The 26,283-nt window shown below is 45.8% G+C and overlaps 1 protein-coding gene across 1 annotated transcript in view; it reads right to left on the bottom strand.

Moving 5' to 3' along the window:
- The window catches only part of RASSF3 (Ras association domain family member 3), a 60,835-nt gene extending 34,753 nt beyond the window's left edge, over positions 1-26,082 (bottom strand). Inside the window, exon 1 of the mRNA XM_080935254.1 lies at positions 25,801-26,082. Within this exon, the coding sequence (XP_080791380.1) occupies positions 25,801-25,911 (111 nt within the window). The 5' untranslated portion in view covers positions 25,912-26,082. The remainder of the gene's footprint in view (positions 1-25,800) is intronic.
- Positions 26,083-26,283: the final 201 nt, after the last annotated feature.

The raw sequence follows: 26,283 nt of genomic DNA, 5'->3' as shown, positions 1-26,283 counted from the left end.
CCAGAAGAAAATAACAAACGTTGGCAAGGATGGGGGTAATGGTAACAGTTGGACACACTGATGGTAATACCCCCCCACACACACACACCAGGAAATGCAGGTTCCCCAAGAATAAGACAGAACTGCCCGTCCCCAGCTGTGCTGCTGGGATCTCCAAGAGCCAGGGGCTTCCCTGAGTCTTTCAACAAAGAAACTGAAAGGCAAAACCCTGGAATCCTCCAGGTCTCACTTCCCTACAGGAACCTGAAGGGGTGTGATCTTTTGTTTAAATTTCAGCAGGACTCTTATCATGAGAGAATGCAAGAAAACTGAGTTTATTAGCCCAGACTGTCAAATAAGAAGTGAGCAGGGTCCTGATTGTTTTCCTGGTGCTCTTGGAGCCTTCCGCTGGGTTTTGCTGTGGGCATTTGCCTGTCCCTGAGACGGCAGACCTAACTGGTTAGTAGTAGCTGAGTACAGCCATGTTGGCAATGTATTTTCATTCTGCCCAGGTACACTGATCGGCCACCTTCTCTCAGGCTTCTACGTGAAGACAATTGAAAACCACACAGGGAAGGCCAGAGAGCCGGCTCTGCAGTTGAGAGAGTGCGGCACTCTGCAGAAAGCCAGTTTGTTTCCCAGCCTGGAAACTGAGAGACTCAAAGCTGCTCTAAGTCCAGTGCCAGCAAACCTAAGGCCTCTGCCCTCCCTAGGCACCTGCACGTCTGCACACACACACACACACACACACACACACACACACACACACACACACAAGGCGTGGGATGTGCTAAGTCCTGTTTTGCTCTCCAGCATGGAACAAGATTGGGGCTCACAGGGCATCGTATCTAAGACAACCATTAGCAAGAACGTGGAGTGAGTGGGATCCCATATATGGATGGTGGGACGTAAATCGACGATAGGTACCAAAGCCAAGCATCTACCTTCTCCACACACAGCAACTCTGCTCTTAAGCAACTATCCAAAAGAAATGAGAGTGTATTTCCACCAAAATATATGTAAGAATGTTCACAGTGCTCAGCTTATACAGGATACCAACATCACCCCCTCGACGCACAGTAAATACTCCCAGGGTTGTCTGCATACCTATTTTATCTCAATAAAGCTGTTATTACACATAGATGTACAAACACATATATCGGCATAAGCATATTCATGTGCATTTATATGTCCAAAGGCAAGTGATGTGGTCATTAAGAAGAAAATATGTAAGTCGAAGGTAGGTGAAAATGAAGATCTTTGGAAGCTTGAGAAGAATCCCACAAGTCAGTGAGTGACTCCATGACCTTACTGTATGAAGGTCAAAGCAGGGTGAGTGGGAGAGGATAACCTGAAACTAAGGTTATCCTTAGTTTTTGGATGCTAACTTAAAAATATATTTTTTCAAATTAGTTTGAACAGTGCCCTGCATAGATGGTTCCCTCAGAAGACGTGGATCATTAAATGAAAGTCTCAGAGCTAGGTGTTGGATACCTCCCTATGAATTGCTGTGAGGAAGGTCCTCCACCCCACCCTCACACAACACAGGCTACTGCCACTGCTGTGGGTTGCTTGCTATAACTAGATGGTAAGAGCCTGTTGTACAACGCATTCTGGTTACAGGACACACAGAAATCAACCTGGAACTGACCTAGAAACTCTCACCCTGCCGAATAGCTTCCAAGGTGCTAGGAAGCTGCAGGAGAAGCCACCAACTGTGATTGTGAACGCGGAAAGCTGCAGATCAATGGCCCAAGCAAGGTGTGCACTGGTCGAGTAGCGTGACTGTTATGCAGTAACTAACTCCTTTCTGACTGGATGTGAGGCCTGCTTCACAGATAGGAATTCATGTCTGATACTATGAACTTGGGTATGGCTCTGTATAGAACATAAACCCTAGAGGCCAACCTCCTACTGTGGTTTTACTCAAATGGACATGCTGTTAGTGATGGTTTCTATATTTTCTCAGCCCAGGGAGCAGCACTATCAGGGGGTGTGGCCCTGTTGAAGTAGGTGTGTCACTGTTAGTTCGAAATTTAAGACCCTCACCCTATCCATCTATATCAATATTCTGCTACCAGCCTTGAGATGAAGATGTAGAACTCTCAGCTCCCCCTGCACCATGTCTGCCTGGATGCTGCCATGTTCCCACCTTGATGATAATGGACTGAACCTCTGAACCTGTAAGCCAGCCCCAGTTAAATGTTGTTCTTGTAAGAGTTGTCTTGGTCATGGTGTCTGGTCACAGCAGTAAAACCCTGACTAAGACACTGTGTGTTTGCCCCAGAGCAGTGGAGAACAGTACCACGGACACTCACAACTGGCAAAATGCCGAGGATAAGTGACAGAAAGAATGTAAAATGCCAAAGGATGGGGAAGGCTATCTGGATGACTACGACCACGGCATCCATTAACTTACTAGAGCTATGACAGGACAGTGAGATTGTGCAATTGACATCCCAGTTGGAATAATTGGATTCTGCAGGTTACAAAGAACGGGGATGGCATGAAGGTGGCGGGTACGTTGGCATTATCTGGGGGAGTTGGATGGATATGTAGAGATATATTGTACATATGTATGACATTATCAAATATATTTTTTTAAATTCTAGTCTTACCACTGTTTTCTTGCTGTGAAGAGACACCATGATCATGGCAACTCCTGAGAAGGAAAACGTTTTACTGGGGCTGACTTACAGTACAGAGGCTTAGTCTATTGTCATCATGGCAGGGAGCACTGTGGCATACAGGTAGACAGTGCTGGACAGGTAGCTGAGAAGCTGAGAGCTCTACATCGGGATCCACAAGTAGCAGGAAGAGAAAATGCCACACAGCCTGGCTTGAGCATCTGAGATCTCAAAGCCCACCCTGACATTGACACACTTCCTCCAATAAGGCCACACCCACTCCAGCAAGCCACACATCCTAACAGTGCTTCTCCCTGTGAGCCTGTGGCACCATTTTCTTTCAAACCAGCACAGTCCTGTTATGAATCAGCGTTTACCTCCTCATTATTTTACTGCAGAAAGGTGAGAGGACCAGAGGTACCTCAGTCAAGAAGTATCCACCACAGAACCAGATCCACCAGTGAGGGCCTCCCGCTGATCTGCCAGTGGGTGAGAGACTTTGGACAATGACTACATTGCACAGCAAAGTTGTTTTGAGGGCCTTGTTGAAGAAGAGTTTCATAAGTGTTCTTTAAAAGAGGAAGTAGAAGATTATGAAGAAACTGGTACCATCAGCTTAAAGCCAGTCCAGTGGGTACTTTGGAAACCAAAAACCACACCTGGGTGACTGGAGCAGGAAGGACGTGATAAGGAAACACAGTCTCTTTTCAGCTGGAGGGACTGTGCCCGGCAACTTCCAAAAGACCCTTTCATGCTCTTTGCTGTTCTGGAAATTCCAGGCACCTTTTGCCTGCCACTTGAGCACTTTTGAGAAGGTTTCATGAATTAGAAGGCAGAGGGATGTAGCACAGTTTGTAGAATGCCTACCTAGCACTCACAGAGCCCTGAGCTGGATACCCAACACCAGACCCCAGCATTGCATAAAATGCCCATGATCCTAGCACCAGGAGGTGAAAAAGTTCAGGAAATCTTCAACTACACAGCAAGGTCCAAGATAACCAGGGATATCTATAAAACAACAAAACACAACAAACAAACAAAACAGGGCTGGAGAGATGGCTCAGAGGTTAAAAGCACAGTCTGCTCTTCCAGAGGTCCTGAGTTCAATTCCCAGCAACCACATGGTGGCTCACAACCATCTGTAATGGGAGCCTATGCCCACTTCTCTTCTGACTGAAGACAGTGACAGTGTGTTTACATTCATATAATAAATAAATCTTTTAAAAAAAAAGACTTTTAATTGTAACAATTTTGTTTGGGCACATAGCTCAGCTAACAGGGTACTTGTCTAGCTTATGTGCAACCCTGATTTCAATTCCCAGCACAGCATAAACCCAAGGATGATGGAGCACGCTATAACTTCAGTACTTAGGAGGCAAGGGCAGGAGGGTCAGAAGTTCAAGGCTAACTTCAGCTACAGAGCAAATTCTTAGTCTGAGACACATAAAATACTACCAGATAGATAGATAGATAGATAGATAGATAGATAGATAGATAGATAGACAGACAGACAGACAGGTAGATGACAGATACCACACAAAAGAAGTTCTTTGTTCTAGCTTCCTGTGCCTGCAATAGGTGCAAATCCAGCTTGAGGAAGACGTCAGCTACCATAGAGGCAGAATTTATGATGTTACGGGTCTCCATGAAGGGCTGAGTGAGTGGCTCTGAGCTCACCCACCCACCCGCTACTGCTTGCAGTGTGTTGGTCCCCACACAGGCTGGGCTGGTGAGCTCCTTACAGAGGAAAGGCGGTTTTACTGTATACAGGACAGAGAGCTCTGTGCTGTATCCACACTCAGCAGCACTGTGAATGCCTGAGTGATCTCAGTGTGTGGACAAGGAGGAGTGTGATTTACTTTCCCTTAAAAAATGCACCAGGTTTTAAATTCTCTTATTGATCTAAGAGAAAAAGAAACTATCAGTGGTATACAACCAGCTTTCAGAACTTTGTCCACTATTCCCTGAAACAAATGTCAAAGATCTACTAATTTTTATTTTGTTAAGGAAATGTTTCTCTGTATAGCAGAGACCTGGACGTCTTGGGCATGATTTGTAGGCCAGGCTGTATCGGTCTGGGAGAAATTTGACTGCCTCGGCCTCTGAGTGCTGGAATGAAAGGCCTGAGCCACCACACCTGGCTGGAGACCGCTCTTAATCACAATGAAGCTTTCGGAAATCCCCAGCTTCTCTGCAGCTGAGGTGACATTCATCATAGTCACTGTAATTTCCACTTGTGTTGTAAGTGCATGAGATTCAGATGACAATGAATGTAGTCGGCGTGGAAATAGGACGGCTGGAAACTGAAGGCCCAGGGGTTGCCTCCAAATGTCTTTAATAGTGAAGCTTTGAGTATGTCTTCAGAAATCTCAGTGACCTCTGCTATAGAAGATCGGTTCTCAACCCATATCAGAAATCCTGCATACCAGATTACGATTACATTACTAGTCACAACAGTAGCAAAATTACAGCTATGAAGTAGCAATGAAAATAATTTTACGGTTGGGGAGGTTCACAACATTAGGAACTGTATGAATGGGTCACAGAGTTAGGAAGGTTGAACCGTTGCTTTAGAGACAGTACATCTCCACTAAATTCCAGCCTAACTTCCCTATAACCTATGGCTTGTACCTACTTGGCTCCTCACACTGCCCAAGCTCCGTGAGCACAGCACTCAGCCCTTTTCTTCTGATCTCTGTGAATGTGACAGTCACCCTGGATGCCCAGCCAGCCCAGCTCTTCTACCCCACCACCTCTTTCAGTGCATCTTCTTAGACACACCCTCATCCAAGGCCTTATGGACACTACATGTCAAATGTCTGAGCACACGTGAAGGGCACCATGCATGTGCTGTGGCCAGAAGCGTAGGTGCCTTCAGGGAACTCCATGAAACCACCTTGGTGCCAGAGGCTCCCGAGACCTCCCACCAGGCACTCTTTTGAGAATCCTGCACAGTCAGGACCCTATAGATGAAGCCAACAGTCAGAGGGTAGAAATGCTAAATCGAAAAGGAAGGGACACTAAGCCACAGAACAGCAGGGGAGCTCAGACACCTCAGACCACCTGTGTCCCACATAGACTCAAAGAATTTACTGTTTAGTAAACATTTTCACTTCACAGCTGCAACAACAGTTGAAAAGGGACGCAGAAAAAAAGATGCAGATTTTATGGCCTATTCAACAGAAAGGCCATAAGAGCAGTTAAACTAGGTAATCAGTACATTTTCCTCCCAGCAGAGATAAGCCACCTCAGAAGGATGTGAGGGCCCCACTTTGGTAATCCCAGAATTTGGAGGGTGTGGGCCGTAGAGTAGGAGGATCAGGAAGTTAAGGTCATTCCTGAGTTGTAGCTGAGGATGTATGAAAGAGTTGGAGGGCAGCCTGGGACACTGTGATGGTCTGTATATGTCTGGCCCAGGGAGTGGCACTATTAGGAGGTCTAGCCTTATTGGAATAGGTGTGTCACTGTGGGTGTGGGCTCTAAGACCCTAGTCATAGCTGCCTGGAGGTCAGCCTTCAGCTAGCTGCCGTTGGAACAAGATGTAGAACTCTCAGCTCCTCCTATGCCATGCCTGCCTGGATGCTGCCATGCTCCCACCTTAATGATAATGGACTGAACCTCTGAACCTGTAAACCAGCCCCAACTAAATGCCATCCTTATAAGAGTTGCCTTGATCCTGGTTTCTGTTCACAGCAGTAAAACCCTAAAATAGACACGTACACTCTGCGTCAAAGATACTAAAGAGAGATAAGGACTTGAATGGGAAGATAGGGTAGTCACCAGGACCTGAGTTTGATTCCTAGAACTCATGGGGGAGTGGGGAATGCTGGGTGTGGTGGTCCTGTTCAAGACTTCCCTCAGAAACCATCAACTGTCAACAGTTACTGAACTGGGGGAGGGGGACTCTCCTGATCCCGTCCTCTGTTCAAAAAACGTTGAGTGGCTGTGGCTTAATCTTGTAGATTTTATGCAGGCAACCACAGCTACTATGAGTTCATGATCACCAGAGTAGTGCTTCTCTCTGGTTTCCCCACTGCCTCGGTCCCCTGCAGTTTTCTAGTCAAAGTAATTCTGAATAACAAAGAACTGTTGTTGGCAACTCCTGATTTCAGCTTGGGCTACCAAGTCACAGGAGTAAGGGCAGCAGGGTACACAGGCCAGAGCAGACATCATATCCTGGTTGATATCATAGAACAGAGGGCCCAGGTATAAACCCACACCTACAGCCAAAAACACATTGGAGAAAAGATGTTAACAAATAGCGCTGGGAAAGTGGAGCATCTACATACAATCAAATCAAATGACCATTTCTCTGACCTGCACACACACCAACCACAAATCGATCAGAGACCTCAATGTTAGACTTCAGCATACAGTCCCCCGTAGACTTTCTGAATAGGATTCTGGCTACACCAAGAAACAAACAGGACCAACAATCAAGTTCACAAAACTGAAAAGTTTCTGTGATAAAAAGTAAACCCGCCAATCATCTGAAGAGGCACCTATAGTATGGAAACATCTTTGCCAGCTCTGTATCCCATGGAAGATTAGTATTTAGAATATACAAAACTCAAAAAGCAAAACCCCAAGAAAACAGATAACCCAATTAAAAGTGGGCTGTGGAACTGTAATAGAGTCAAATACTAAGAAAAAGTTTTAAAGTGCTCGACATCCTGAGACTTCAGGGAAATGCAAATTAAAACTACTTTGATATTTCACCTTACCCTAGTCAGAATATTTAAAAAGGCAGGAAAGGTATAGTTTATAGCGGCATACACCTCTAATTCCAGAACTTAGGAGAAAAGGCCAAGCAGGTTTCTGAGAATGACACCAGCCTGGTCTACAAGAGTGAGCCCAAGACAATCAGGGCTTTAGAGAGAAAAACCCTAATAGAAAGAAAATAAGAAAGTTGGTTTGGTCAGGAGTGACCAAAACAATAGGCTATTGCCATTCCAAGATTTGCCTATCAGAACCTGATTGTAAGACCTTATTGCTGAAGAAGCCGTGACACTTTGATTAGAGGGGTGGCACGGTATCACCAATCTTACCCAGAGACTCCATAGTGCTGGGATCTCCCTACCACTGAGTGACCACTAAACAGCCACCAGGAGGGCTACAACTTAGCCTCACTTAGACACTGTGACAGTAGCCATATGTCTGACACTACAAAGAAGGACTTGGTATTCCCAGCATCTTTTTAAACTCTAGGTCTCTGTGAGTATTTTTTAATTGTTACATTTCTATTTATTTGTGTTGCTCATGAATGTGCATATTCATATGTATCTCTGAGGGAAGGGGACACAGCACATAAGTGCCACAGGACACCTACAGAGGTCAGAGGACAACTTGTAGGGATCTAGTCTCTCTCGTTTATACAGGATTCAAAGCTACTCTGGGACACACAGTGTCTCAACAACAATAAATCACTCAGATGAAAACAGTCAGCCGGGCATGGCGAGGCATACCTTTAATCCCAGAAGCGGGAGATCAGGTCTACAGAGTGAGTTCCAGGCCAGCCAGGGCAACATAGTGAGACCCTGTCTCAAAACTCAAAAAAGCAAAACAAAACAAGCAAAATACACACACACATACACACACAATGCATTTATTATATTTTATATATACATAAATTTTATAAATATATAAAATTAGGTGGAGCCAGAGAGATGGCTCAGAAGGCCGAGGCATGTGCTGTCAAGCCTTACAACCTGAGTTCGATCCCCAGGCTCCACATAAAGAAGAGTCTCCTAGACTTGCTCTCTGACAGCCAACGTCCCAACACACAGTACATAAAAGTAGTTTTGTTTCCCTTTTTAAAGTAAAATAACCAATGAAGTGGGGCTGGGTATGTGGCTCAGGGGTAGAGCACTTGCCTCCCATGCTTAAACCCCTGGGTTCAATAGGGATTTCACTGGGGAGGGAGAAAAAGATGAATGACTCACATTAACCCTCCCATAATCATGACTCACCTGCATGCCTACTATAGGCAGAGCTATCCAGAGTGATAGTTTTCATTGTTCAGTAAGACAATCCTTAATGGACAGTAGCAACCAGAGGAAGACAATATCAAAGAAGCAGAAAAATAGAGAGCCTGGGTAAGAAACTACAGAGTAGGCAAGGAAGTCTTGAGAAGTGTCCAGTGTAAACAAGTTGTATCATTTCTTAATAGGATTTAACCAGCTAAAGACAGTATCCTGAAGAACATTTACTGGCAGTGTAAGTGCATACCAGTTGGAAAAGGGGAGATATTAGAAGCAAATGAAAAATTAAACTCTTTCTCAGCACACTTCCTCCCCACTACATGCTGCACCAACCCAACAGTGGCCAGTCCACACCTCTTCTGTCCTTCCTGCTTACTAAGCAGAGGGTTCTATTTGTGTATGCAAGTGCGTGCGTGTTTGTGTGAACAGTACGTGTGCATACACATGTGGAGAGCAGAGGTCAATCTCAAGTGTTGTTCCTCAGGAGAGGACTGCCTTGTTTTTGAGACAGGGTCTCTGATGGTCTGGAACTCACCCACATGTTAGGCTGGCTGGATGAGTCCCAGGGATCTACATGCCTGTCTCCACTTCCCAAGAGCTGTAATTACAGGCACCAGCTACTACACACATCTTTTTGATATGGGCTCTGGGGATTGAACTCAGGTCCCCATGCTTCCACGGCAAGCACTTTCTCAACTGGGCTATACTGCAAGCCGACTGGATTCTTAAACAGCACAGCACCACTGGTGGGTTTTCTCAGTACTGTGTGTGTAGTACTGTGTGTGTAGTACTTTGTCTGGCACCAAAAATAGGTGAATTAAATATACCATGAGCCCCTCAATCTCTCTCAAAACATGTCCTCCTTCACAAGAGAAACAACTCTTCATATTTGCTCATTTCAACTCGCTTCAGTTCCCTTTGTGTACTTCCAACACATTCATGAGAAAAGAAATCCTCCCTAACCTTCCTTCACTCCAGAAAAAAAAAAAAAAAAAAAAAAAAAAAAAAAAATTTGTCGGAGAAGTAATTAGGAGGATTAATAAAGCAGTGTGGACCAGGAGCCGGGTCTCTCCACCCTGAGCCAAAGCCCTTTCCATTCCAGATGAAATCTCTCACTTCCACGTGAATGCAGAACCTATTACCACTTCTTATCACTCTATCGAAAGCAAAAACAAAACAACAAGCCACTTGTTTTTCTGCCTTAATCCAACTTCTCCTTCTTGATTACAGCTCATACACAAGTCTGACCATATTAAAACCATATGGTAAACTAGCAAATGCAACTAGACCGGCGATATAATTCACTAACAATCAGCATACACAAAGGCTCTGGACAATGCCAGTAACTATAAAACAAAAATCAATCGGGCTCTCTCTGTTCCTGTGCCAGGCACCACACACACAAACACACACACACACACACACACACACACACACACAAAGAGAGAGAGAGAGAGAGAGAGAGAGGAGAGAATAAAGCACACAGTCTAATAAAGCAACAGCCTTCACAACACTGTAGGACAACACTTCCATGAGTAGTGTGGTGGGTGTGCACTGCTGCCAATGACATTGAAACAGAGCATACTCATCTGGTAATAAAGACTCTGTGCCTGTCTGTGTATCATTAAATATATATTTTCATCGTGATTTAGCACATACTTCCTTCTACTTACAAAAAAGAAAAGGCAAGGCCCACAGACCCCCACATCTGTGTTCTGATTCCAGCTCCTATTGCACCAACAGGCCATATGGAGTGACCGGCTGAGAGACCGTCTAGGTTTCAGTGTGTGCACTCTCTCAGTGTGTGCACTCTGTGTGTGCACTCTCTCAGTGTGTGCACTCTTTCATAACAAAATGCTCAAGGATGGTTTCCCACAGTGGTCCTCTAGAAACCAACTGGTAACTACAGTATTATATAGACCAGAGAGCATTCTGTCTTTGTCAAATGCACAATCTAGATTATCTAGAAGACAGAAAACTAAGTTCGCAAGCCCCCTGATATGCCCAACAATGCACCAGAATGTCATCTCTCCCAAGATTTCTCCATAAACAACAAAATTGACTCCAAGTGAAATTTAAACTCAGATATCAAGTGCTCTGATTTTCAATCACTTTGCAGATGAAAATAAACAAAAGAGATGGGATTCTTTTTCGAAAACTATTCATTATTCCTTGCAATATGACACAAGCTGAAAATTTACAATCAACTACATACACTAGAAGATACAGGTAAAAACTGTTCTGTAAACTTCTAAACAGGTCTTCCAGGCCAGATTGGAAGCTCAGAGAGACTTGAGATGAAGAGTACAGCAATCATTCCTCTTTCAGAATCTGTTTTAAAGATTATGAAACCAATACTCAAGGAGCTTGATAAACGAGACTTCGAAGTTCCCAGAAATGGTAATGGCAAATTCAAAACTAGCTGTCTCGTTGGGCACGGTGGTGCACATCTTTAGTCCCAGCAACACTCAGGAGGCAGAGGCAGGCAGAGCTCTGAGCTCAAGACCAGCCTGCTCTACAGATTGAGTTCCAGGACTACAGAGAGAAATCCTGCCTCAAAAATAACCCTAACCTTCCACCCCCTCCCTCCAAAAAAACCCTAGGTGTCTTCTAGTCCTCTTCGCCAGCCAACATACTGAGAAACACTGCCTCAGTAAAAATTCCTACCAAGTTGTCGCTAATCAACAATGCCAACACCTGAAATAGCAAACTATCCTGACAGCAGGGGTGCATCATCAGGGCAGAGGTGGGCAGATCTCTGAGTTCCAGGTAAGCTACACAACTTACCCTGTCTCAAAACACACACACACACACACACACACAGAATGAGTGAGTGAGAGAGAGAGAGAGAGAGAGAGAGAGAGAGAGAGAGAATGTGTTAACCTTTGCTGAATATTCACTTCTATGTCACCAAAGGAAAAAAAATCCCAAATGTCACCCCCACCCCCACCCCCAGAGTAGAAAGGAACTCTGCAGGGTTGGACAAACAGATCCCATGACTGGCTGCACTTCCTCAACTCGGCATTCAAGCATAAGCAAGTCCATTCAAAGTGTGCAAGCATCCAGCAGGGCTGCAATCCCCAGAGCTGTCAGCAGTCCCTCCCCGCTGAGACGGACACTGTGGGTGGGAGAAGATTGAGCGGCCAGCCACAACCTAGGACAGAGCCCAGAGGACAGCAGCCATGGCTCCTGCTCCCTTCCCAGTAGGTGGACATTATCTCATCTCATCTGATGTCATGTACACCAGAAGAAGCACAGTGACTAAGTCCCCAAACAATGAGCACAGGACTCTGTAGGAAAAAGGAAAGGCCCCCAAGAGGAAGCATGGTGTCACCCAAGTGAACAGAACTCCCAGTGAGGATCCTGCAGCCAGGCCAAGTGCCAGGAAGCAAGGGAGTTTACACTTCAAAACAAACTTTTATATGATCAAATATCTTCTCTCAAGCCAGGGTGGCCTGCTTAAAAGGAAAAAGCTGGTAACATCTTGATATTAGGCGACCTCAGGCTTAGAGGGGGGCAAAGTTCCATCCCAGGTAAACAAGAACACCGTGGAGAAGATATGGTAAGCAGTTAAATAATGGTAATAACCTCCAGGAACAACTGGCGTTCCTTATCAACAACACTGAGGTGCCCTGTCCATTTAAGTCAGTACAGCCAGAGACTTAGCTGTGTCGTCTCCCGTCCTTTGGCCGACTGTATGGTTCACTTTAAATCTCAGCTCCATTGAGTTCTCCCTTCGGTCTGCTCGGTTAAAGGGTCTGCTCAGTTAACATGTAGTGGGTGGGATCTCTTAGAGATAGCAACTGCTAACATTTATTAATGCTATGCAGGCTGCTGGTTTACGGATGGGGCTTAGGGGCGTGTGATGGCTTGCCCGAGGCACACAGCTAGCCTGATTTAAACTCAAACTATTGTGCATAGCTGCTCCAGTCAATCCATCACTCACAAACATATATCCAACTGGAGATCAGTGTTAGACCACTTGCCTGCTTGCGCAAGGCCTTGGGTTCCATCCCAGCATTACACGAAAAAACCACATATTCATGTCCATACATGCATGTGCATTGTGCACGTGTGTTCATCTGTGTGTGTGTAAAGGTTAAGATAAGAGTTTTCCCACCTAGCATTGTTGAAGCAAAGGCTCCCGCTGAGCCTGAGCAGCAAACTCTAGAGGTCCTCCTGTGTCTACCTCCCCAGCATGGCTCCAGGCCTAGCTGGTTTGTTTCTTTCTTTCAAGGGTTTCTCTGTGTAGCCCTGGGTGTCCTGGAACTCTGTACTAAAGCGGAAGTTTAAGGGTTCTTGGATGATGTTTTGGTAGGGCAACACATGAGGGACGTTTAACTGAAATGGACACAGGCGAAAGGCTCAGGCAGGCTCATTTGGCTGAAGCAGACACTGGAGAGAGGATGTTCTGCTAAAGCAAGCACGTAGGAGGACACGTGATGAAGGAGCTTTTGATAACGACACACATGTACTGGTCCACCTTACAGTGCGTAGTTGAGCTGCATTTGTTGGGACTCCATAGAGAGAAATGCACCAAAAAACATCTGGTGGTGTGCCTCGGTTTCTTGCCTCTTTCTAGGACTCGGGCTGATTGACAGATATCAGCTGAGACAGACACACGTGCCAAGGCAGGACACACGGAGGACATGTGGTGTTTGGAGGGTATAAATAGGACTCCATGGACCGTGATGGAGGCTGGGCTTGGCTTGCTGATACAGCTACTGTGTAATGGCTGCAAGTCTTGAGTCTTCATTGATCTTAGCTTCCCTGAGAGGCAGAGCCAAGCTTCTACTAGAATTCCTCCTGGTCCCTCCTGCTGACTCAAGCTGAGGTTGAGGCCTGGCTGTCCCTGCTAGGCAGTGCCACCGCTGCTGACTCCTGTTTGCCATTCAGACTCTACTGAACTGGACTGCTGGCATATCTGTAAGGTTTGGGAATGGACTGAGCTGCTAACCTATGGACTGAACTGCCAATCTCCAGACAACATAGACAGGAGTTGCTCCAAAGAACCTTTCTAAACAGCTCCACTTCCCCCATATCCTTTCTTTCCCACTACCTCTGGTAAGTGATGGGCTAGAAGGGAAGTTAAAGTGTCTAAGAGCCGTCCTTCAAAATAGGTGTTTGAAAAAAAATTGAAGTTACACTATACACCAGGTTAGCCTCAAACTCAAGAGAGTGCCTGCCTCTGCCTCTGAGTCCTGAGATCAAAGACCAGCACCACCACTGCCAGCCCGCCCGGCTGTATACTGCCTGGATGTATACTCAGCCCACCCAGCTGTATCAGCTTTTAAAAAGCTTGATGACCTGAGTTAGTATCCAGATGTCAGAAGGGAAGAAATAACTCACTCCCATTAAGTTGTCCTCTGACCTTCATACAAACAGAATGGTGTGTGTGTGTGTGTGTGTGTGTGTCTGTGTGTGTGTGTGTGTGTGTGTGTGTGTGTGTGTGTGTGTGTGTGTGTTGCAGTATGTGTGTGTACAGAGAAGAAACAAACAAAACTGAACCAGACCTCCCTCCCTCCAGCAGGATGAACCTGAAGTTGATTTACCTTTGAAAAGTAGTTCTTACCCTAAAGAGCCTTCCTCCAGATTCTCTCCACCATCTGGCAAGAATGATTATTATAGTGATTAAAGAAGGGGCTGAACCAGTGTGTCAAGACCCCTTGGGACTGCACATCAGATGTTTACATTACAGTAACAAAGCTACAGTTATGAAGTAGTAACAAAATAATTTTACGGTTGAGGGTCACCACAGCATGAGGAGCTGTATTAAAGGAACAGTCTTGGGAAGGCTGAGAACCACTGGTCTGGTGCAATGGCTGTTCTTCCTTCCAGAGGGCATGGTTTCTATCCCCAGCATCCACGTGACAGCTCACGACCGTCTGTAACTCCAGGCCCAGAGGATACGATGCCCTCTCATAACTTCTGAAGTGCATACCTGTGGTGCATGAACATACATACAGGCAAAAGGCCCATACACACAAAATAATAAGAATTTAGAAATTTATAAGAATAATAATTATAGAGCCAATTCCCTCTAACAGAGAACAAGGATCAAACTGAGCGAGGTGGTTCCGTGTTAAACGACCGTATAACACGATCAATGGTGGTCAGAGGAAACTCAAGAAAGCAACTTTCCAACTTCAGAACACTCTGAAAGGGCAGCACCTTCCCCTTCAGGAAGACTGGCTCTGAAGAACAGCCATCAGCAAGCCTGTATAAACAAACAGGGACAGACCTGGAACAGACAAACGTAATGTTATTGTTTCTTTAGCTATGTACATAATATTTACATTTTCCCATAGCTGGGAAATTACTCACTGTGGTCCAGTTTCCCTGAATTCACGACTCATGCCATAAAACCTGCATCTGCTGGCATCGAGCAGCAGTAAAATCGCTTGGACTTACTTCTCATCTCAGCTCCACAGAAACCCTGCGAACAATAGACCGAAGTCCATTCTACTCCTCTCCAGGATGCTCCACTGACTACAAGTCACAACAGCAAACTAGACTTCATTTAGCATGGGTGCCTGCCTCCCTGTGCAGTTTCAAACAGTTTCTCTTACTGGTTTTGTTTTGCAGTTTGAAAACGAAATCGTGTGCATGTAAAAACACCTATGACCACGTTGACAACAAATACCAGAACTGAGAATATAGATTCACTTGCCATCTACCCTAAAACCAAACAGGAATTCTTTTTCAATTTTTTTGGGTTTTTTTTTTTTTTTTTTTTGGAGACAGGGTTTCTCTGTACAGTCCTGGCTGTCCTGGAACTCACGCTGTAGACCAGGCTGGCCTTGAATTTACAGATATCTGCCTGTCTCTGCCTCCAGAGTACTGGGATTCAAGGTGGGCACTGCCACCACCCAGCAATATTCTTTTAGAAATGTTTTCTTGGCTTTAAAAGGGGGGGTGGGTGGCTCAGTGGTTAACAGCACTGTCTGCTCTTCCAGGGGTCCTGAGTTCGATTCCTGACAACCATCAGCAATGGGATCCGTTGCCCTCTTTTGCTGTGTCTGAAGACAGGGACAGTGTACTCATATACATAAAATACACAAATTAAAAAAAAAAAAATAAAAGCTGAAGGAAGAAAAAGTTCCATCAGCGTAGAAAGGAGTTAGTCAGAACGTAACAACTCAACAGGGATTCTCTAGAGGCACCAACTTCTGTGGGTGTGATGCTGGACTCCCACTTACTGCCTCTGGCAACACTACAAACCTAGCAAGCGCTGCAATTCTCTTTGCTGGGTGGGTTTCAGGCCTTTGTCCTGCCGTCCTTTCCCTAATGTCTCCTGACAAACAGCAACTACAGTCTCGTTTCATGCGGTTAGTGGGGGACACAGTCGGCTCCCCATTCTTCCATGGCTCTGCCTTCCTGGCAATGCCTGTCCTACGTGACAACGAAAGCAAGAGCCATTCCAGAAGCTGAGTGCCAGGGTCTCAGTGATGTCAGCCTGCAACACGGTCTCAAGTATTTCAAAGCCCCAAAATATGGAACGTCCCTCTGCTACAGGGTAAGAAATGAAAAAAATTAATAATAATAATAATAATAATAATAATAACTATTATTATTATTATTATTATTATAGTGATAGCCTGAAGTTCACCCGACCACAGGAAAAGGGAACCATCTGATCACCAGGCTCTGAACTGGAGTCATCCAGATTTTACCAGCCTCACAGACAAAAGGTCAGAGGTCGTGGGCAGAACCAGGCTCACGCAAAAAGATTCAAAACAGAAAAATACTAAAGTCGCTGCTAATTACAGGAATGGAAATCAAGTAAGAACAAGACACCCAGTGAGCTCTTGGGCGTTAAAGCTGTTGGAGACAGGATGGTTCTCCGCAACATAGGCTACCCTTGAAATCTACCTCAGCCCCTCAGTTCCCGGCCACCACAACTGGTTCTTTCCCCTGCATTGACGGCTAAGCGAGTTATGGGTCTGGTACAAAGAAACTGACTAAAATAAAAGCCAAGGCAGCCCAGAGCCACAGTCACACAAGTGGTCTGAACTCATGCCGGGTACCATTTCATGTCTGAACATCCAAAAAGATTAACCCATAATGGAAAAACCTCACACTCAAAATGTTCATGACCAGCATATAAAAAGTACTCACTGGCATAGCACCAACCCTGCCCCCACCCGGCCTGCATCCAACTCCAGTGGCGAAATAATAAAAGTAGTACTTGCAGTTCTTTTGTAGAAATTATTGATATATTTGGTCGCAGATGTGTTTTTCCAATAAACGGAGCCTAGAATCTGTTTAATAAACCACAATATAGACATCAAATGAAAGCTAAAATCACCAGTAGTATCCCAGAGTTTTCGGTCTGAAGAGCAGGACTTCAAACATTCTCAAAAAAAAAAAAATCAAAAATTGAATTGCCAAATGATACTCAATAATGGTATTTCTGAGTAGGCGTGGCAAGGTTGTAAGCAGGCCTCTCACCCATCGGTACAGCTTGGCCACTCAAAGGCTACAGTAACCCAGGTACCCATCAGTGAATAGTTACGTGAACAACGGGAAGCACATGCAGACACCATTATCCTCCTGAAGAGGGAAGGAAACTGACACATGGTACGGCATGGGCAAAAAGGCCATCTCAGTACCCTGTGATTGAACGGAGATGAGCTGTCAGGCTCAAGATGGTCTACAGAGTAGTAACTGAGCCCAAGAACTCACCCCAATCCCTAAAACCCAGCCTAGCATGCAGGCAAGCACTGGGGAGATGACCTTAGAAAAGCACCCTCCCCATCTTTCTCTCACTGGACCCCACTGCTCCCCCCCACCCCACTCCCGCCCACCACCACCACCACCACCACCACCACCACCACCACCACCACCACCACTGGCTGGGGGCCATTATTTAAAGTGAAACTTGGTTGATTCCATTCCAAGTCTTTTTAAAGCCAGTATCTTTCTAAGACATCCATCCATTCTTCTGGTTTCCAAATGTATCCCTTTTCCCTCCTCTCATTAGCTCCCTTTGTTTAGTAGCTGGAGAAAGAACTTGAGGATGGTAGAGGGTCATCAGTAAATTATTCTTAGCCAACTGAATCATGGAGCAGCAGTTAGCAATCACAGCACCTAAAATACGTATTAAGCTCTCTGTTCTAACACTCTGAAATCATGAGTCCCCTTCTCTCTGTAAACGGGACAGAGTTTCATGTAGCATGCCTTCAAGCCAGTTTTATCCTGTTAGCTCACATCCATATGGGGGTGAGGTGGGGGGGTTCCCCACACACAAGTTTCATAACCTTAAAATGCCGATCTGCATGACCCAGCGAGGGCTACGAAGGAACTATTCCCCACAGCAGTGAGCAAGCCCCCCTTCCCAGACAACACTCTTCCAAGGATGCCTGGCAGGTACCCCCGACCCCAGGCACTGCCACCCAGATGATGAAGATTTTAAGTCAGCTTTAATATGCAAACCTATCCAACCAGAATATAATTCCAGCCATATGCATACCCTTATAGTTTCCAGGTGTCTAAAACTGAACAGGTGACGATGGAGAGGCTTAGCAGATACAGGCGCTTGCAGCCAAGCTTAGGAAGCTGACTTTGATCCCCCAAATTCACCCTATAGAAAGAAACCGATTCAGACAAGCTGTCCTTGACCTCTATACCTGCTCAGTGGTATTTGTGTTAGGCAGACAAACAGACAGACAGACAGACACGCGCGCGCGCGCACACACACACACACACACACACAAGTAGATGTAGGTCAGGCATAGTAACACACACCTTTAAATCCCAGAACTCTAGAGCCAAGCGCAGCAGGCAGATCTCAAGGCCAGCCTGGTCTACATAAGCGAGAAGACTGCCTCCAAAGACAAATAAAACAATTTTTGAAAGTAAATAAATGTAGAATGTTCTTAAATAAAGCTTTTAAGAATGGGTAAGATTAATTTAGGCCAATATGCCTAAAGCACTGTCATCTGTATGTGTAACATGTTTCACTGTATGGTTTTATTCAGGAGTCGTCCAACACAGATGATTTCTGCAGATGAGTAAACTACATCTCAAGAGAGCAGGTCACATATTTCATATTCGCATTTTTAACATTTCAACATATCTTTATAAACTACTGTGATGTATCTCACATTCTTAAGACTGCGTCTTTAAAATCTGATGGGTATTTTTTTTTAACCTACGGTCCATTTCAATTCAGGCCAGCCACATTTCATGGGCTTGGTAACTAACTACGAGACCCCAATGTGCTGGACAGGGTCACATGAACCCAAGAGCCCGTTAGGACAGTTTTTCACATGTGTTTCAAATTTCAGTCATGCACTCCAGTCTCTACCCTCTAGTCAAGAGCACAGCTGACTTTTTACATTAAAAAAGACTTAGCTGTGCATGTTGGTGCATAGCAGTAATCCCAGCACCGGAGAGCAGAGGCAGGCAGGTTATCTGGGAGCTGGAGTCCAGCTGGTCTACCTAGCCTGGAACAAACAGACAAAAATAGTAAAGGATTTGGGGTGTAACTCACTAGTAGAATGTTTACCTAGCTCTAAGTCCTGTGTTCAAGCATCAGAACTGGGGGAGAAAAAAAAAAAAAAACAGTAACTAAAAATAAAAGCCATTTCACCAGCTGCTGACAGCCAAGCCAGAGTTAACTGGACTAAGAGAAATGAAAACTATCAGCTGGAGATATAGTTCTGTTTACACAGACTGTTTGCCAAGTGCACACAAGGTCCCTAGGTAGATCCCGGGACCCCATCAGGGCATGATGCCGGACACTTTTAATTACAGCACTGGTTTGTAGAGCCGGGAGGATCAGGAGTTAATGATGGTCCTCAGCTACTGAGCAAGTTGGTGATCATGTGCTTCCTGAGACTCAGTTGAAAAGCACAGGAAGGGGAGGAGGGGAAGGGGGCTAGGAAAATGAAAGGAAGTTTTTTACTTTGGTTTATATTTTGGTTAACCAGAAATCTGATCACAAGGTTGTTTACTTTGGTTTATATTTTGGTTAATCAGAAACCTGATCATCTCTGCTTACAGTTTCCTACCCTCAAAGGTGACTGAATAAATTAATCACGAAATGAATATACAAAGCAGTGGTTCACTGTCTTGAAACAAGAAGCTGCAAGCAAGGAGTTGTGGTGTGTGCCTAAAATTCCAGGCACCGAGAAGGCTGAGGGAGGAAGACCACGGATTGCCTACACAGCCTGGGCAGTATGGTGAGCTTCTGTCTGAAAACTAAACAGAGGCTAACACATGGGACGGAGGACACCTGGGTCTCACAGGTAATGCCTGCACAGCCCAGAGAATACGAACTCCCTGCATTATTATTTATTTATTTATTTATTTATTTATTTATTTATTTATTATCAGGGCTGCTTGAACTGTTCCTAGTCAAATTCCCTTTTCTCCAGAGGAACTTTTAACTTGACTGCAGGATTATGGGTATGTAAAAGAGGCACACAGAACCAAACATCATTGGTGTCAAATCATGAAAAAATAATGTATTTTAGGGGCTGGAGACAGTTGTGTTGGTAGAGTGCTTGCCTGCCATGCAGGAAACTCTGACTTGTTGCTAGCGCCCAAATCAGAAACTGAAGGTTATCAGATACATTAGCCAGTGTATCATGAGTTTGAGGCCAGCCTGAGCTCCAAAGGACCCAGTCTCAAAAAAAGATTGAGATGACTCAACAGGAAAGGCACTTGCCTCCAAGCCAATCCGTGGTGTGAATTCTGCCTCCAGGGCCTACAAGGGCCTCCAACAAGTGGTCTTCTGACCTTCACAAAGCACCAAGGCACATGTAAGTGTGTACACGCACAGGTGCACACAGACACACAGAAAGTAAATAGGGGTAAAAATTATTTTAAGGGAACTTGTTTTATAACAATTCTTTGTGTGTGTGTGTGTGAAATATTTCAACACTAAGGACAAAAGCAAGTTTGCATACTAGGAGAGTTATGCTTGTTTATTTGTACATGAGGAATTACCTACCTCTTGACTGAACATCTGATACTGTCAGACACAGAATCTTCAGCATTTTTCAGAGTTGGCTGATATTTGATTTTATATCCATTATTGTTGGCAATGATTCGAATGCAAATTCACACACATACAAAATGGCAAACGTATGTTTAGGATCATCTCAGAAAAAGAGTTAGTTCTGTCCTAATCCCAAGCCAAAATTCATTCATTCGTTTGTTTGTTTTTTTAAAAAGCAAATGCTTTTCCAAACATGGTACCACAAACCTTTAATCCCAGTACTCTGAGGCAGAGACAGGTGGGTATCTACGAATTCAAGTCTAGCCTGGCCTACATGCAGAGTTCCAGAGCAACCAAGGCTACATAGAGACAGCCGGTCTCAAAAACAAAAGTAAATAAGCTAACACAGCACAATTCAAAGATATGCTAAACTGGTATTTACACATTGAAGAACAATAACAGAAAAAAAAATCATCTTTGTTCCCTATAACTTAAGCATAATGTTTCTATATGAGCAGAAAACCATTTATTTATTTGACCAGAACCTCGTAGCTCGAAACACAGAACAGTCTCACACGAGGCGTTTCAGGCAACAGCCATTAACTTTGCGTGGTGTGTCAACAGGTACTGTGCAAACTGCCCAGGGTGTGTGCGCGGAACCTGAGTGTAGTGAAGTCTGTCGCAACCAATAAATACACTGAGCAGTGACAGGCACAGAGATTCACTGTGTGTCTGATTTTGAATTTGTCTTTGGTTCAGGCACTGTAGTCAGACTTTTCCCTACCTACATGTTCAACTGAAGGACCCCATGACTTTAAGAAGCAGGATGTATATAACTTTGCAGAGAGCTAAGCTGCACTTGCTATGATACATACATCATACAAGACGTACCTGGACATATACACTACCCTAGTTTTCCACCATGGTTTCTGACTAATGGCCTTCAAGCCTCCAAATGTGGCCTTTTGAAATGGCAGTCACTTATGCCAGGGAGGGAGGGGAAAGCAAGTGGCTAACATTCAGGAATAAGAACTGGGGGTGAGACCCCACAAAGAATGGGGTCAACCTCGTGTGTGACTAGACAAATAATGGTCACAGTATGACAGGCACCAGTTGCCAAAGGAAGGCTTAAAAGAAGAATCACATTATTGGATATTTTTAGTCTTTTTTTTTCATAGATTTTTTTTGTCACCACTCCCAAATAATTCTAAACCTTGCATGTTTGCCAAAAGCGGAAACACTGCTCATTCGAGGTTACAGAAGGGCTGGGGACTGATTTCCTTTTGAAATCCAGTTACAGAAATATGCCATTGTGCTTCTTGCTGACACAATCACAAATGCTGAATGGATTAAGACTGTAAGGATAGTCATGTCGGCAAGATGCACGCTGCAAACAGCTTGTGCCAAGCAAAAATGCTGGTGGGGGCCGCCTCAGCTGTTAAGAGCACCAGCTGCTCTTCCAGAGGACCCAGGTTCAATTCCCAACACCCACGTAGCGGTTCACAGCTACCTCTAACTCCAGTTCCAGGGGCTCTGACAACTTCTTCTGGTCTCTGCAGGCACCAGACACCTATGTAGGATACAGACACTTGCAAGCAAAACACCATATGCATAAAATAAAATAGTAAAGAAAACTGCACCGCTGGTGGAAATGCTTGTATTCAGTTATATAGGATTAAAATTGGTATAGCCAAAATACTGCTGATATTGTGAACCACTTCTAAAGGTGGAGACAGAACTAAGACGTTTAAGGTCTTACTTAGCTACATACAGAGCTATGTAACCCAACCTGGGCTACATCAGACTGTCTCAAAAAAAAAAAAAAAAAAAAAACAACAAACAACGACCACATGTAAGTTTAGCAGATTGCATTAATAGTTTTAGGCTGTGAGTGTGTCCTACAGTTCTAGGCAGTCTGATTTTAGTAACTACAGAACATTTGTGGTTCTGCTCAAAACTAAAAACAGATCCTCTGAAGCCTTGTGAATCCACGAACCAGAACTGAGCGCTGTCATGAAGTTATGTGCAAGAAGGACTCGAAATTCTAAGAAAGCCTTAATATATACACATCCATACTTACAAGGGAACATGGTATTTTAAGTTATCCTTTTGCTAAGAAAACAGAAGATCAGAGCTCCTGCCTGCCATAGACAACCACTCAGCAGTCTCTCTCCTAAGATCAATGTTCCAGACGGTTTGGGGGAGAACCATGAGGTAGGATGCGGTGAGCAGCATCCACATTCCCTTTTTTTTTTTTTTTTTTTTAAGACTAACATGGTACAAAATATAAAGAGAAAAGGACACCATTTTCTTTATGTCTCTTTTTGTTATCATTGGAGATGGAGAGAAGTTGGATGTCTCCCTGCCTGGCAGAAGAAGAAAGAAAATGTCTACCCCTGACTCTCCAACACTCCTCCCTTCTCATCCTGTATTCAGCAGAGCCCTCTGGCTTTGAAACCATACTTCCGAGCTTTCCCAGCAGGTGGTCCAACTTAAGCATGGGGGAGGGGTATTTCTGCTATCAAGAATAGATCCTGCGGCAAGGGCTCTCACCATCCTTTAGGGAAGAGGTAAATGTACTGTGTAAGAAGTGTCTCTTTTGGGACCCAAAGGAGCCAGAGAAAGAGCTGAAGGAGATGAAAGGATCTGCAACCTCATGGAAGGAATATTATCAACCAACCAAACCCTCCAGAGCTCCCAGGGACTAAAACACCAACCACTGAGCACACATAGAAAGACCCATGGCTCCAGTTGCATATGTTGCAGAGGACAGCTTTGTCTGGCATCAATGGGAGAAGTTTCTGAAGGTGTGCTTTCCCAGGTAGGCACATTTCCCAGTGTAGGGGAATGCCAAGGCACTGAGGTGGAGAGGGTGGTTGGGAGAGGGAGCACCTTCATGGAAACAAGTGGAGGGGAAGGGGGGGAGGAAAGTGGGGGGAAAGGGGACAACATTTGTAAATACAGAGAATATCCAACTTTTAAAAATTAATTAACAAAAAAATAAATAAATAAGCTCCATAGAGGAAAGAAAAAGTATCTCTTACCTCATAATCATATCAAAGTAAAAAAGTGTTATCTGACCCAACCCAGAAGACATGTTAAGCCAGTGCGGATTTGTTTTCTGGGCGTTACTTCCTCACTTGCAAGCTTGCAATCAGGAACTTAAGATACAGTCACTTCTTTAAATAAAACACAAGCTGCTTGCTGACATTCTCGGTCCAGACAGGAATGGCTGCAGGAGCAGAGGTGGCACAGGCAGGTGGGGCCTGCTTCACACAGGAGTTCCAGAACAGCCAAGTTATATGTAGAGAGCCTGTCTCAAAAATCAATCAACCAAACAGCAGAACCCCTTCTCACCAGGAACCCTTTCTTCCGTGCACTCCTATAACTTATTGCATCCCGCTTGCTATGTTTGAAGGAATCAACAGGCCACAGAGCTTCAAAATAAGACAGGGAATGGGTGGGCCCAGGAAGTGGCTCTTACTGCCCTGATTTCCAGCGCGCCATACCCTCACCTCGATACACAGTATTACACGATACGTACAGACCTGCACATACACACAAGTAGACAACGATTACCAAAGTGGATGTTTATAATCTAGACTCTCTAAATGTACATAAACCTAGAAAAAAAAATGCTGCTTGAAGTGTGTGTGTCTGGGTTTTGGATGATGACCTTGAATTGCTGATCTTCCTGCTAACATGTCTGGAGACAGACAGACAGACACTTCTGTGAACCACAGCCCCCATGTTATGCAATAAGTACTAGGCAAGCTCTCTACTCTCAGCTTCCCCAGCTACAGCTTCAACTTTTTAAAAGCCCAAACAAGATTCTCAAACTTAACTTCAACCACAACATTCTGGCTGACCCCAGTAGAATTCAAGAACCCCCCCCCCCCCAGGTTTTCTGGAAATGACTAGTCGCCTCTGGAATACACTGAGCTCAAACTGGCCCAAGCTCTTTACAAGGTGAATGGGAGGAGGTGAAGGACCTACAGTGAGGGAAAAACTAAGAAAAAAAAAAAACAAAAACAAAAACAAAAACAAAAACTGACCCACAGGAGGTAGACCAGGCGGGGCTTATCTCTGACTTCCAAATTCATCCATTAGCACGTCCTACTGAAAATGAAAGGTCCCCTAGTAAAGAGAGTAGCCTTAAGTCTGAGGGTAAAAGCATGAGACCACATACCCTTAAGCCCTTCACAAGAGTTAGCAATTGTTAGCAATATTGACTTCATCCTAGCCGCTCACCCTCCTCCTCCTTTTCGTTTGGAAATTTAATAGACCAAAAGCCTAGAACTTCCAAATCTGATAAAGATTTTTTGCTTTAGGAAATGGCCTGTTAAACTTAAAAGGGTTGGCAAGGGCAATCTGGGCAGAGGTTCCTCTCCACCACAATCTCCATCACTGGGCCCCTGAACGATTAGTTTCTCTTGTTTTTCATCTCCAGGGCTGACGGAAACCTCTGGTGTGCGTCTGTAGTGTTTTTAGGAGCAACAAGTTTGTTCCGTTAAAGTTCCTATATCTGAAAAGTGTGACCGAGCTGGCTACGCTCCCTGGTGCGGCTTCCAGGGCCAGAAGGCCACCGGTTTAAGCGCCGACCTTACAAGTCCGGCCAAAGTGCCCCGTTTGGAAGACGCCCCTAAAAAAAAATAATCCCTGTCACGATCTGTGAAACTGGCACAACTTCCCGTACTGACTTTTCCCAAGCCACGCTTCCCACGGCACCCTTCCTCCAAAAAAGGAAGAAACCGGCGTAAAGCTCAGCCCTCTGGAGCTAAGTCTACCTAGGACGTGTGCAGCACCCGCAAACTGGACCGGATAGGACCCAGACTTTAGTGATCACCTATGATCGCCCCGCAGCTTGCTCCCACGGGGGGCTGCTCGGTCCCTCCAGGCCATTGCGTGCCCTCAAGCCACTTCAGGGCCATGGAAGCAAACTGCAGCTAGGACCGCAAGGTGAGCCGGCCATTACCCCCGAAGGGCTACCGGAGAAGCCATCCCGAGTGGTCCGGGGACCTCCCGGCTCCTGGAGCTGCTCCCGCAGCCGGCGTCCCCAGCAGAGCGGCCCAGGCCGTCTGGCTCCGCGCCCTTCCACCTCCTTCCCTCGCCGCGGGCGGCCCACGCCCACTGCACAGGCTCCCGACACCTTCCAGGAGCCGAAAGGGCAAAGGCCACTCTCGGCGCCCCGCAGCCCGCAGGCGAGCATCGCCCGGCGAGGGCGCAGACACGTGGAGCCAGCCAGGACCCCCAGCACGCCACTCACCGGCTGACCCGAACGGGACTTGCCCGGAGGCGCTCTCCTGAAGAAGGAGGTCCTGGCGGTGAAGAAAAAGTCCTCCGCGTCCTCCTCGAGGCTGCTGTAGCCGCTGCTCATGCTGCTGGTCCGGTGGCGCGCAGGGGGCCTCCCCGGGGCGCAGGCGGTCAGGCCCGGATGCGGCGCCCGACCGCCCCGTGAGGTTCCCGGCGCGCGGCCCCGAGCCGCCGGCCGGCCGTCCCGCTGCAGCTGCGGCCGCCGCTCAAGCCGCCGTCTGGTCCCCTCCCTCAGTCTCCGCCGCCCTCTCCAGGCGCCTCCCCGCTCTGGTGCGCCACGACCCCGCCCCCTCCTGAACCCAGCCCCCCGCCTGACAAGGCCCCACCCACCTGCCTCAGGCCCCGCTCCGCCCAGTCACAGCCCCAGCACAGGCCACGCCCCCGGCCGTCGAGGCCCCGCCCAGGTCCCACCCCACGTGCCGCCGTTGCTGAGTCC

This window comes from Micromys minutus (assembly GCF_963924665.1).
Source record: "Micromys minutus genome assembly, chromosome: 22".
NCBI lineage: Eukaryota > Metazoa > Chordata > Mammalia > Rodentia > Muridae > Micromys > Micromys minutus.
The sequence above is the reverse complement of the archived record's forward strand: the minus strand, read 5'-3'. Positions and strand labels throughout refer to the sequence as shown.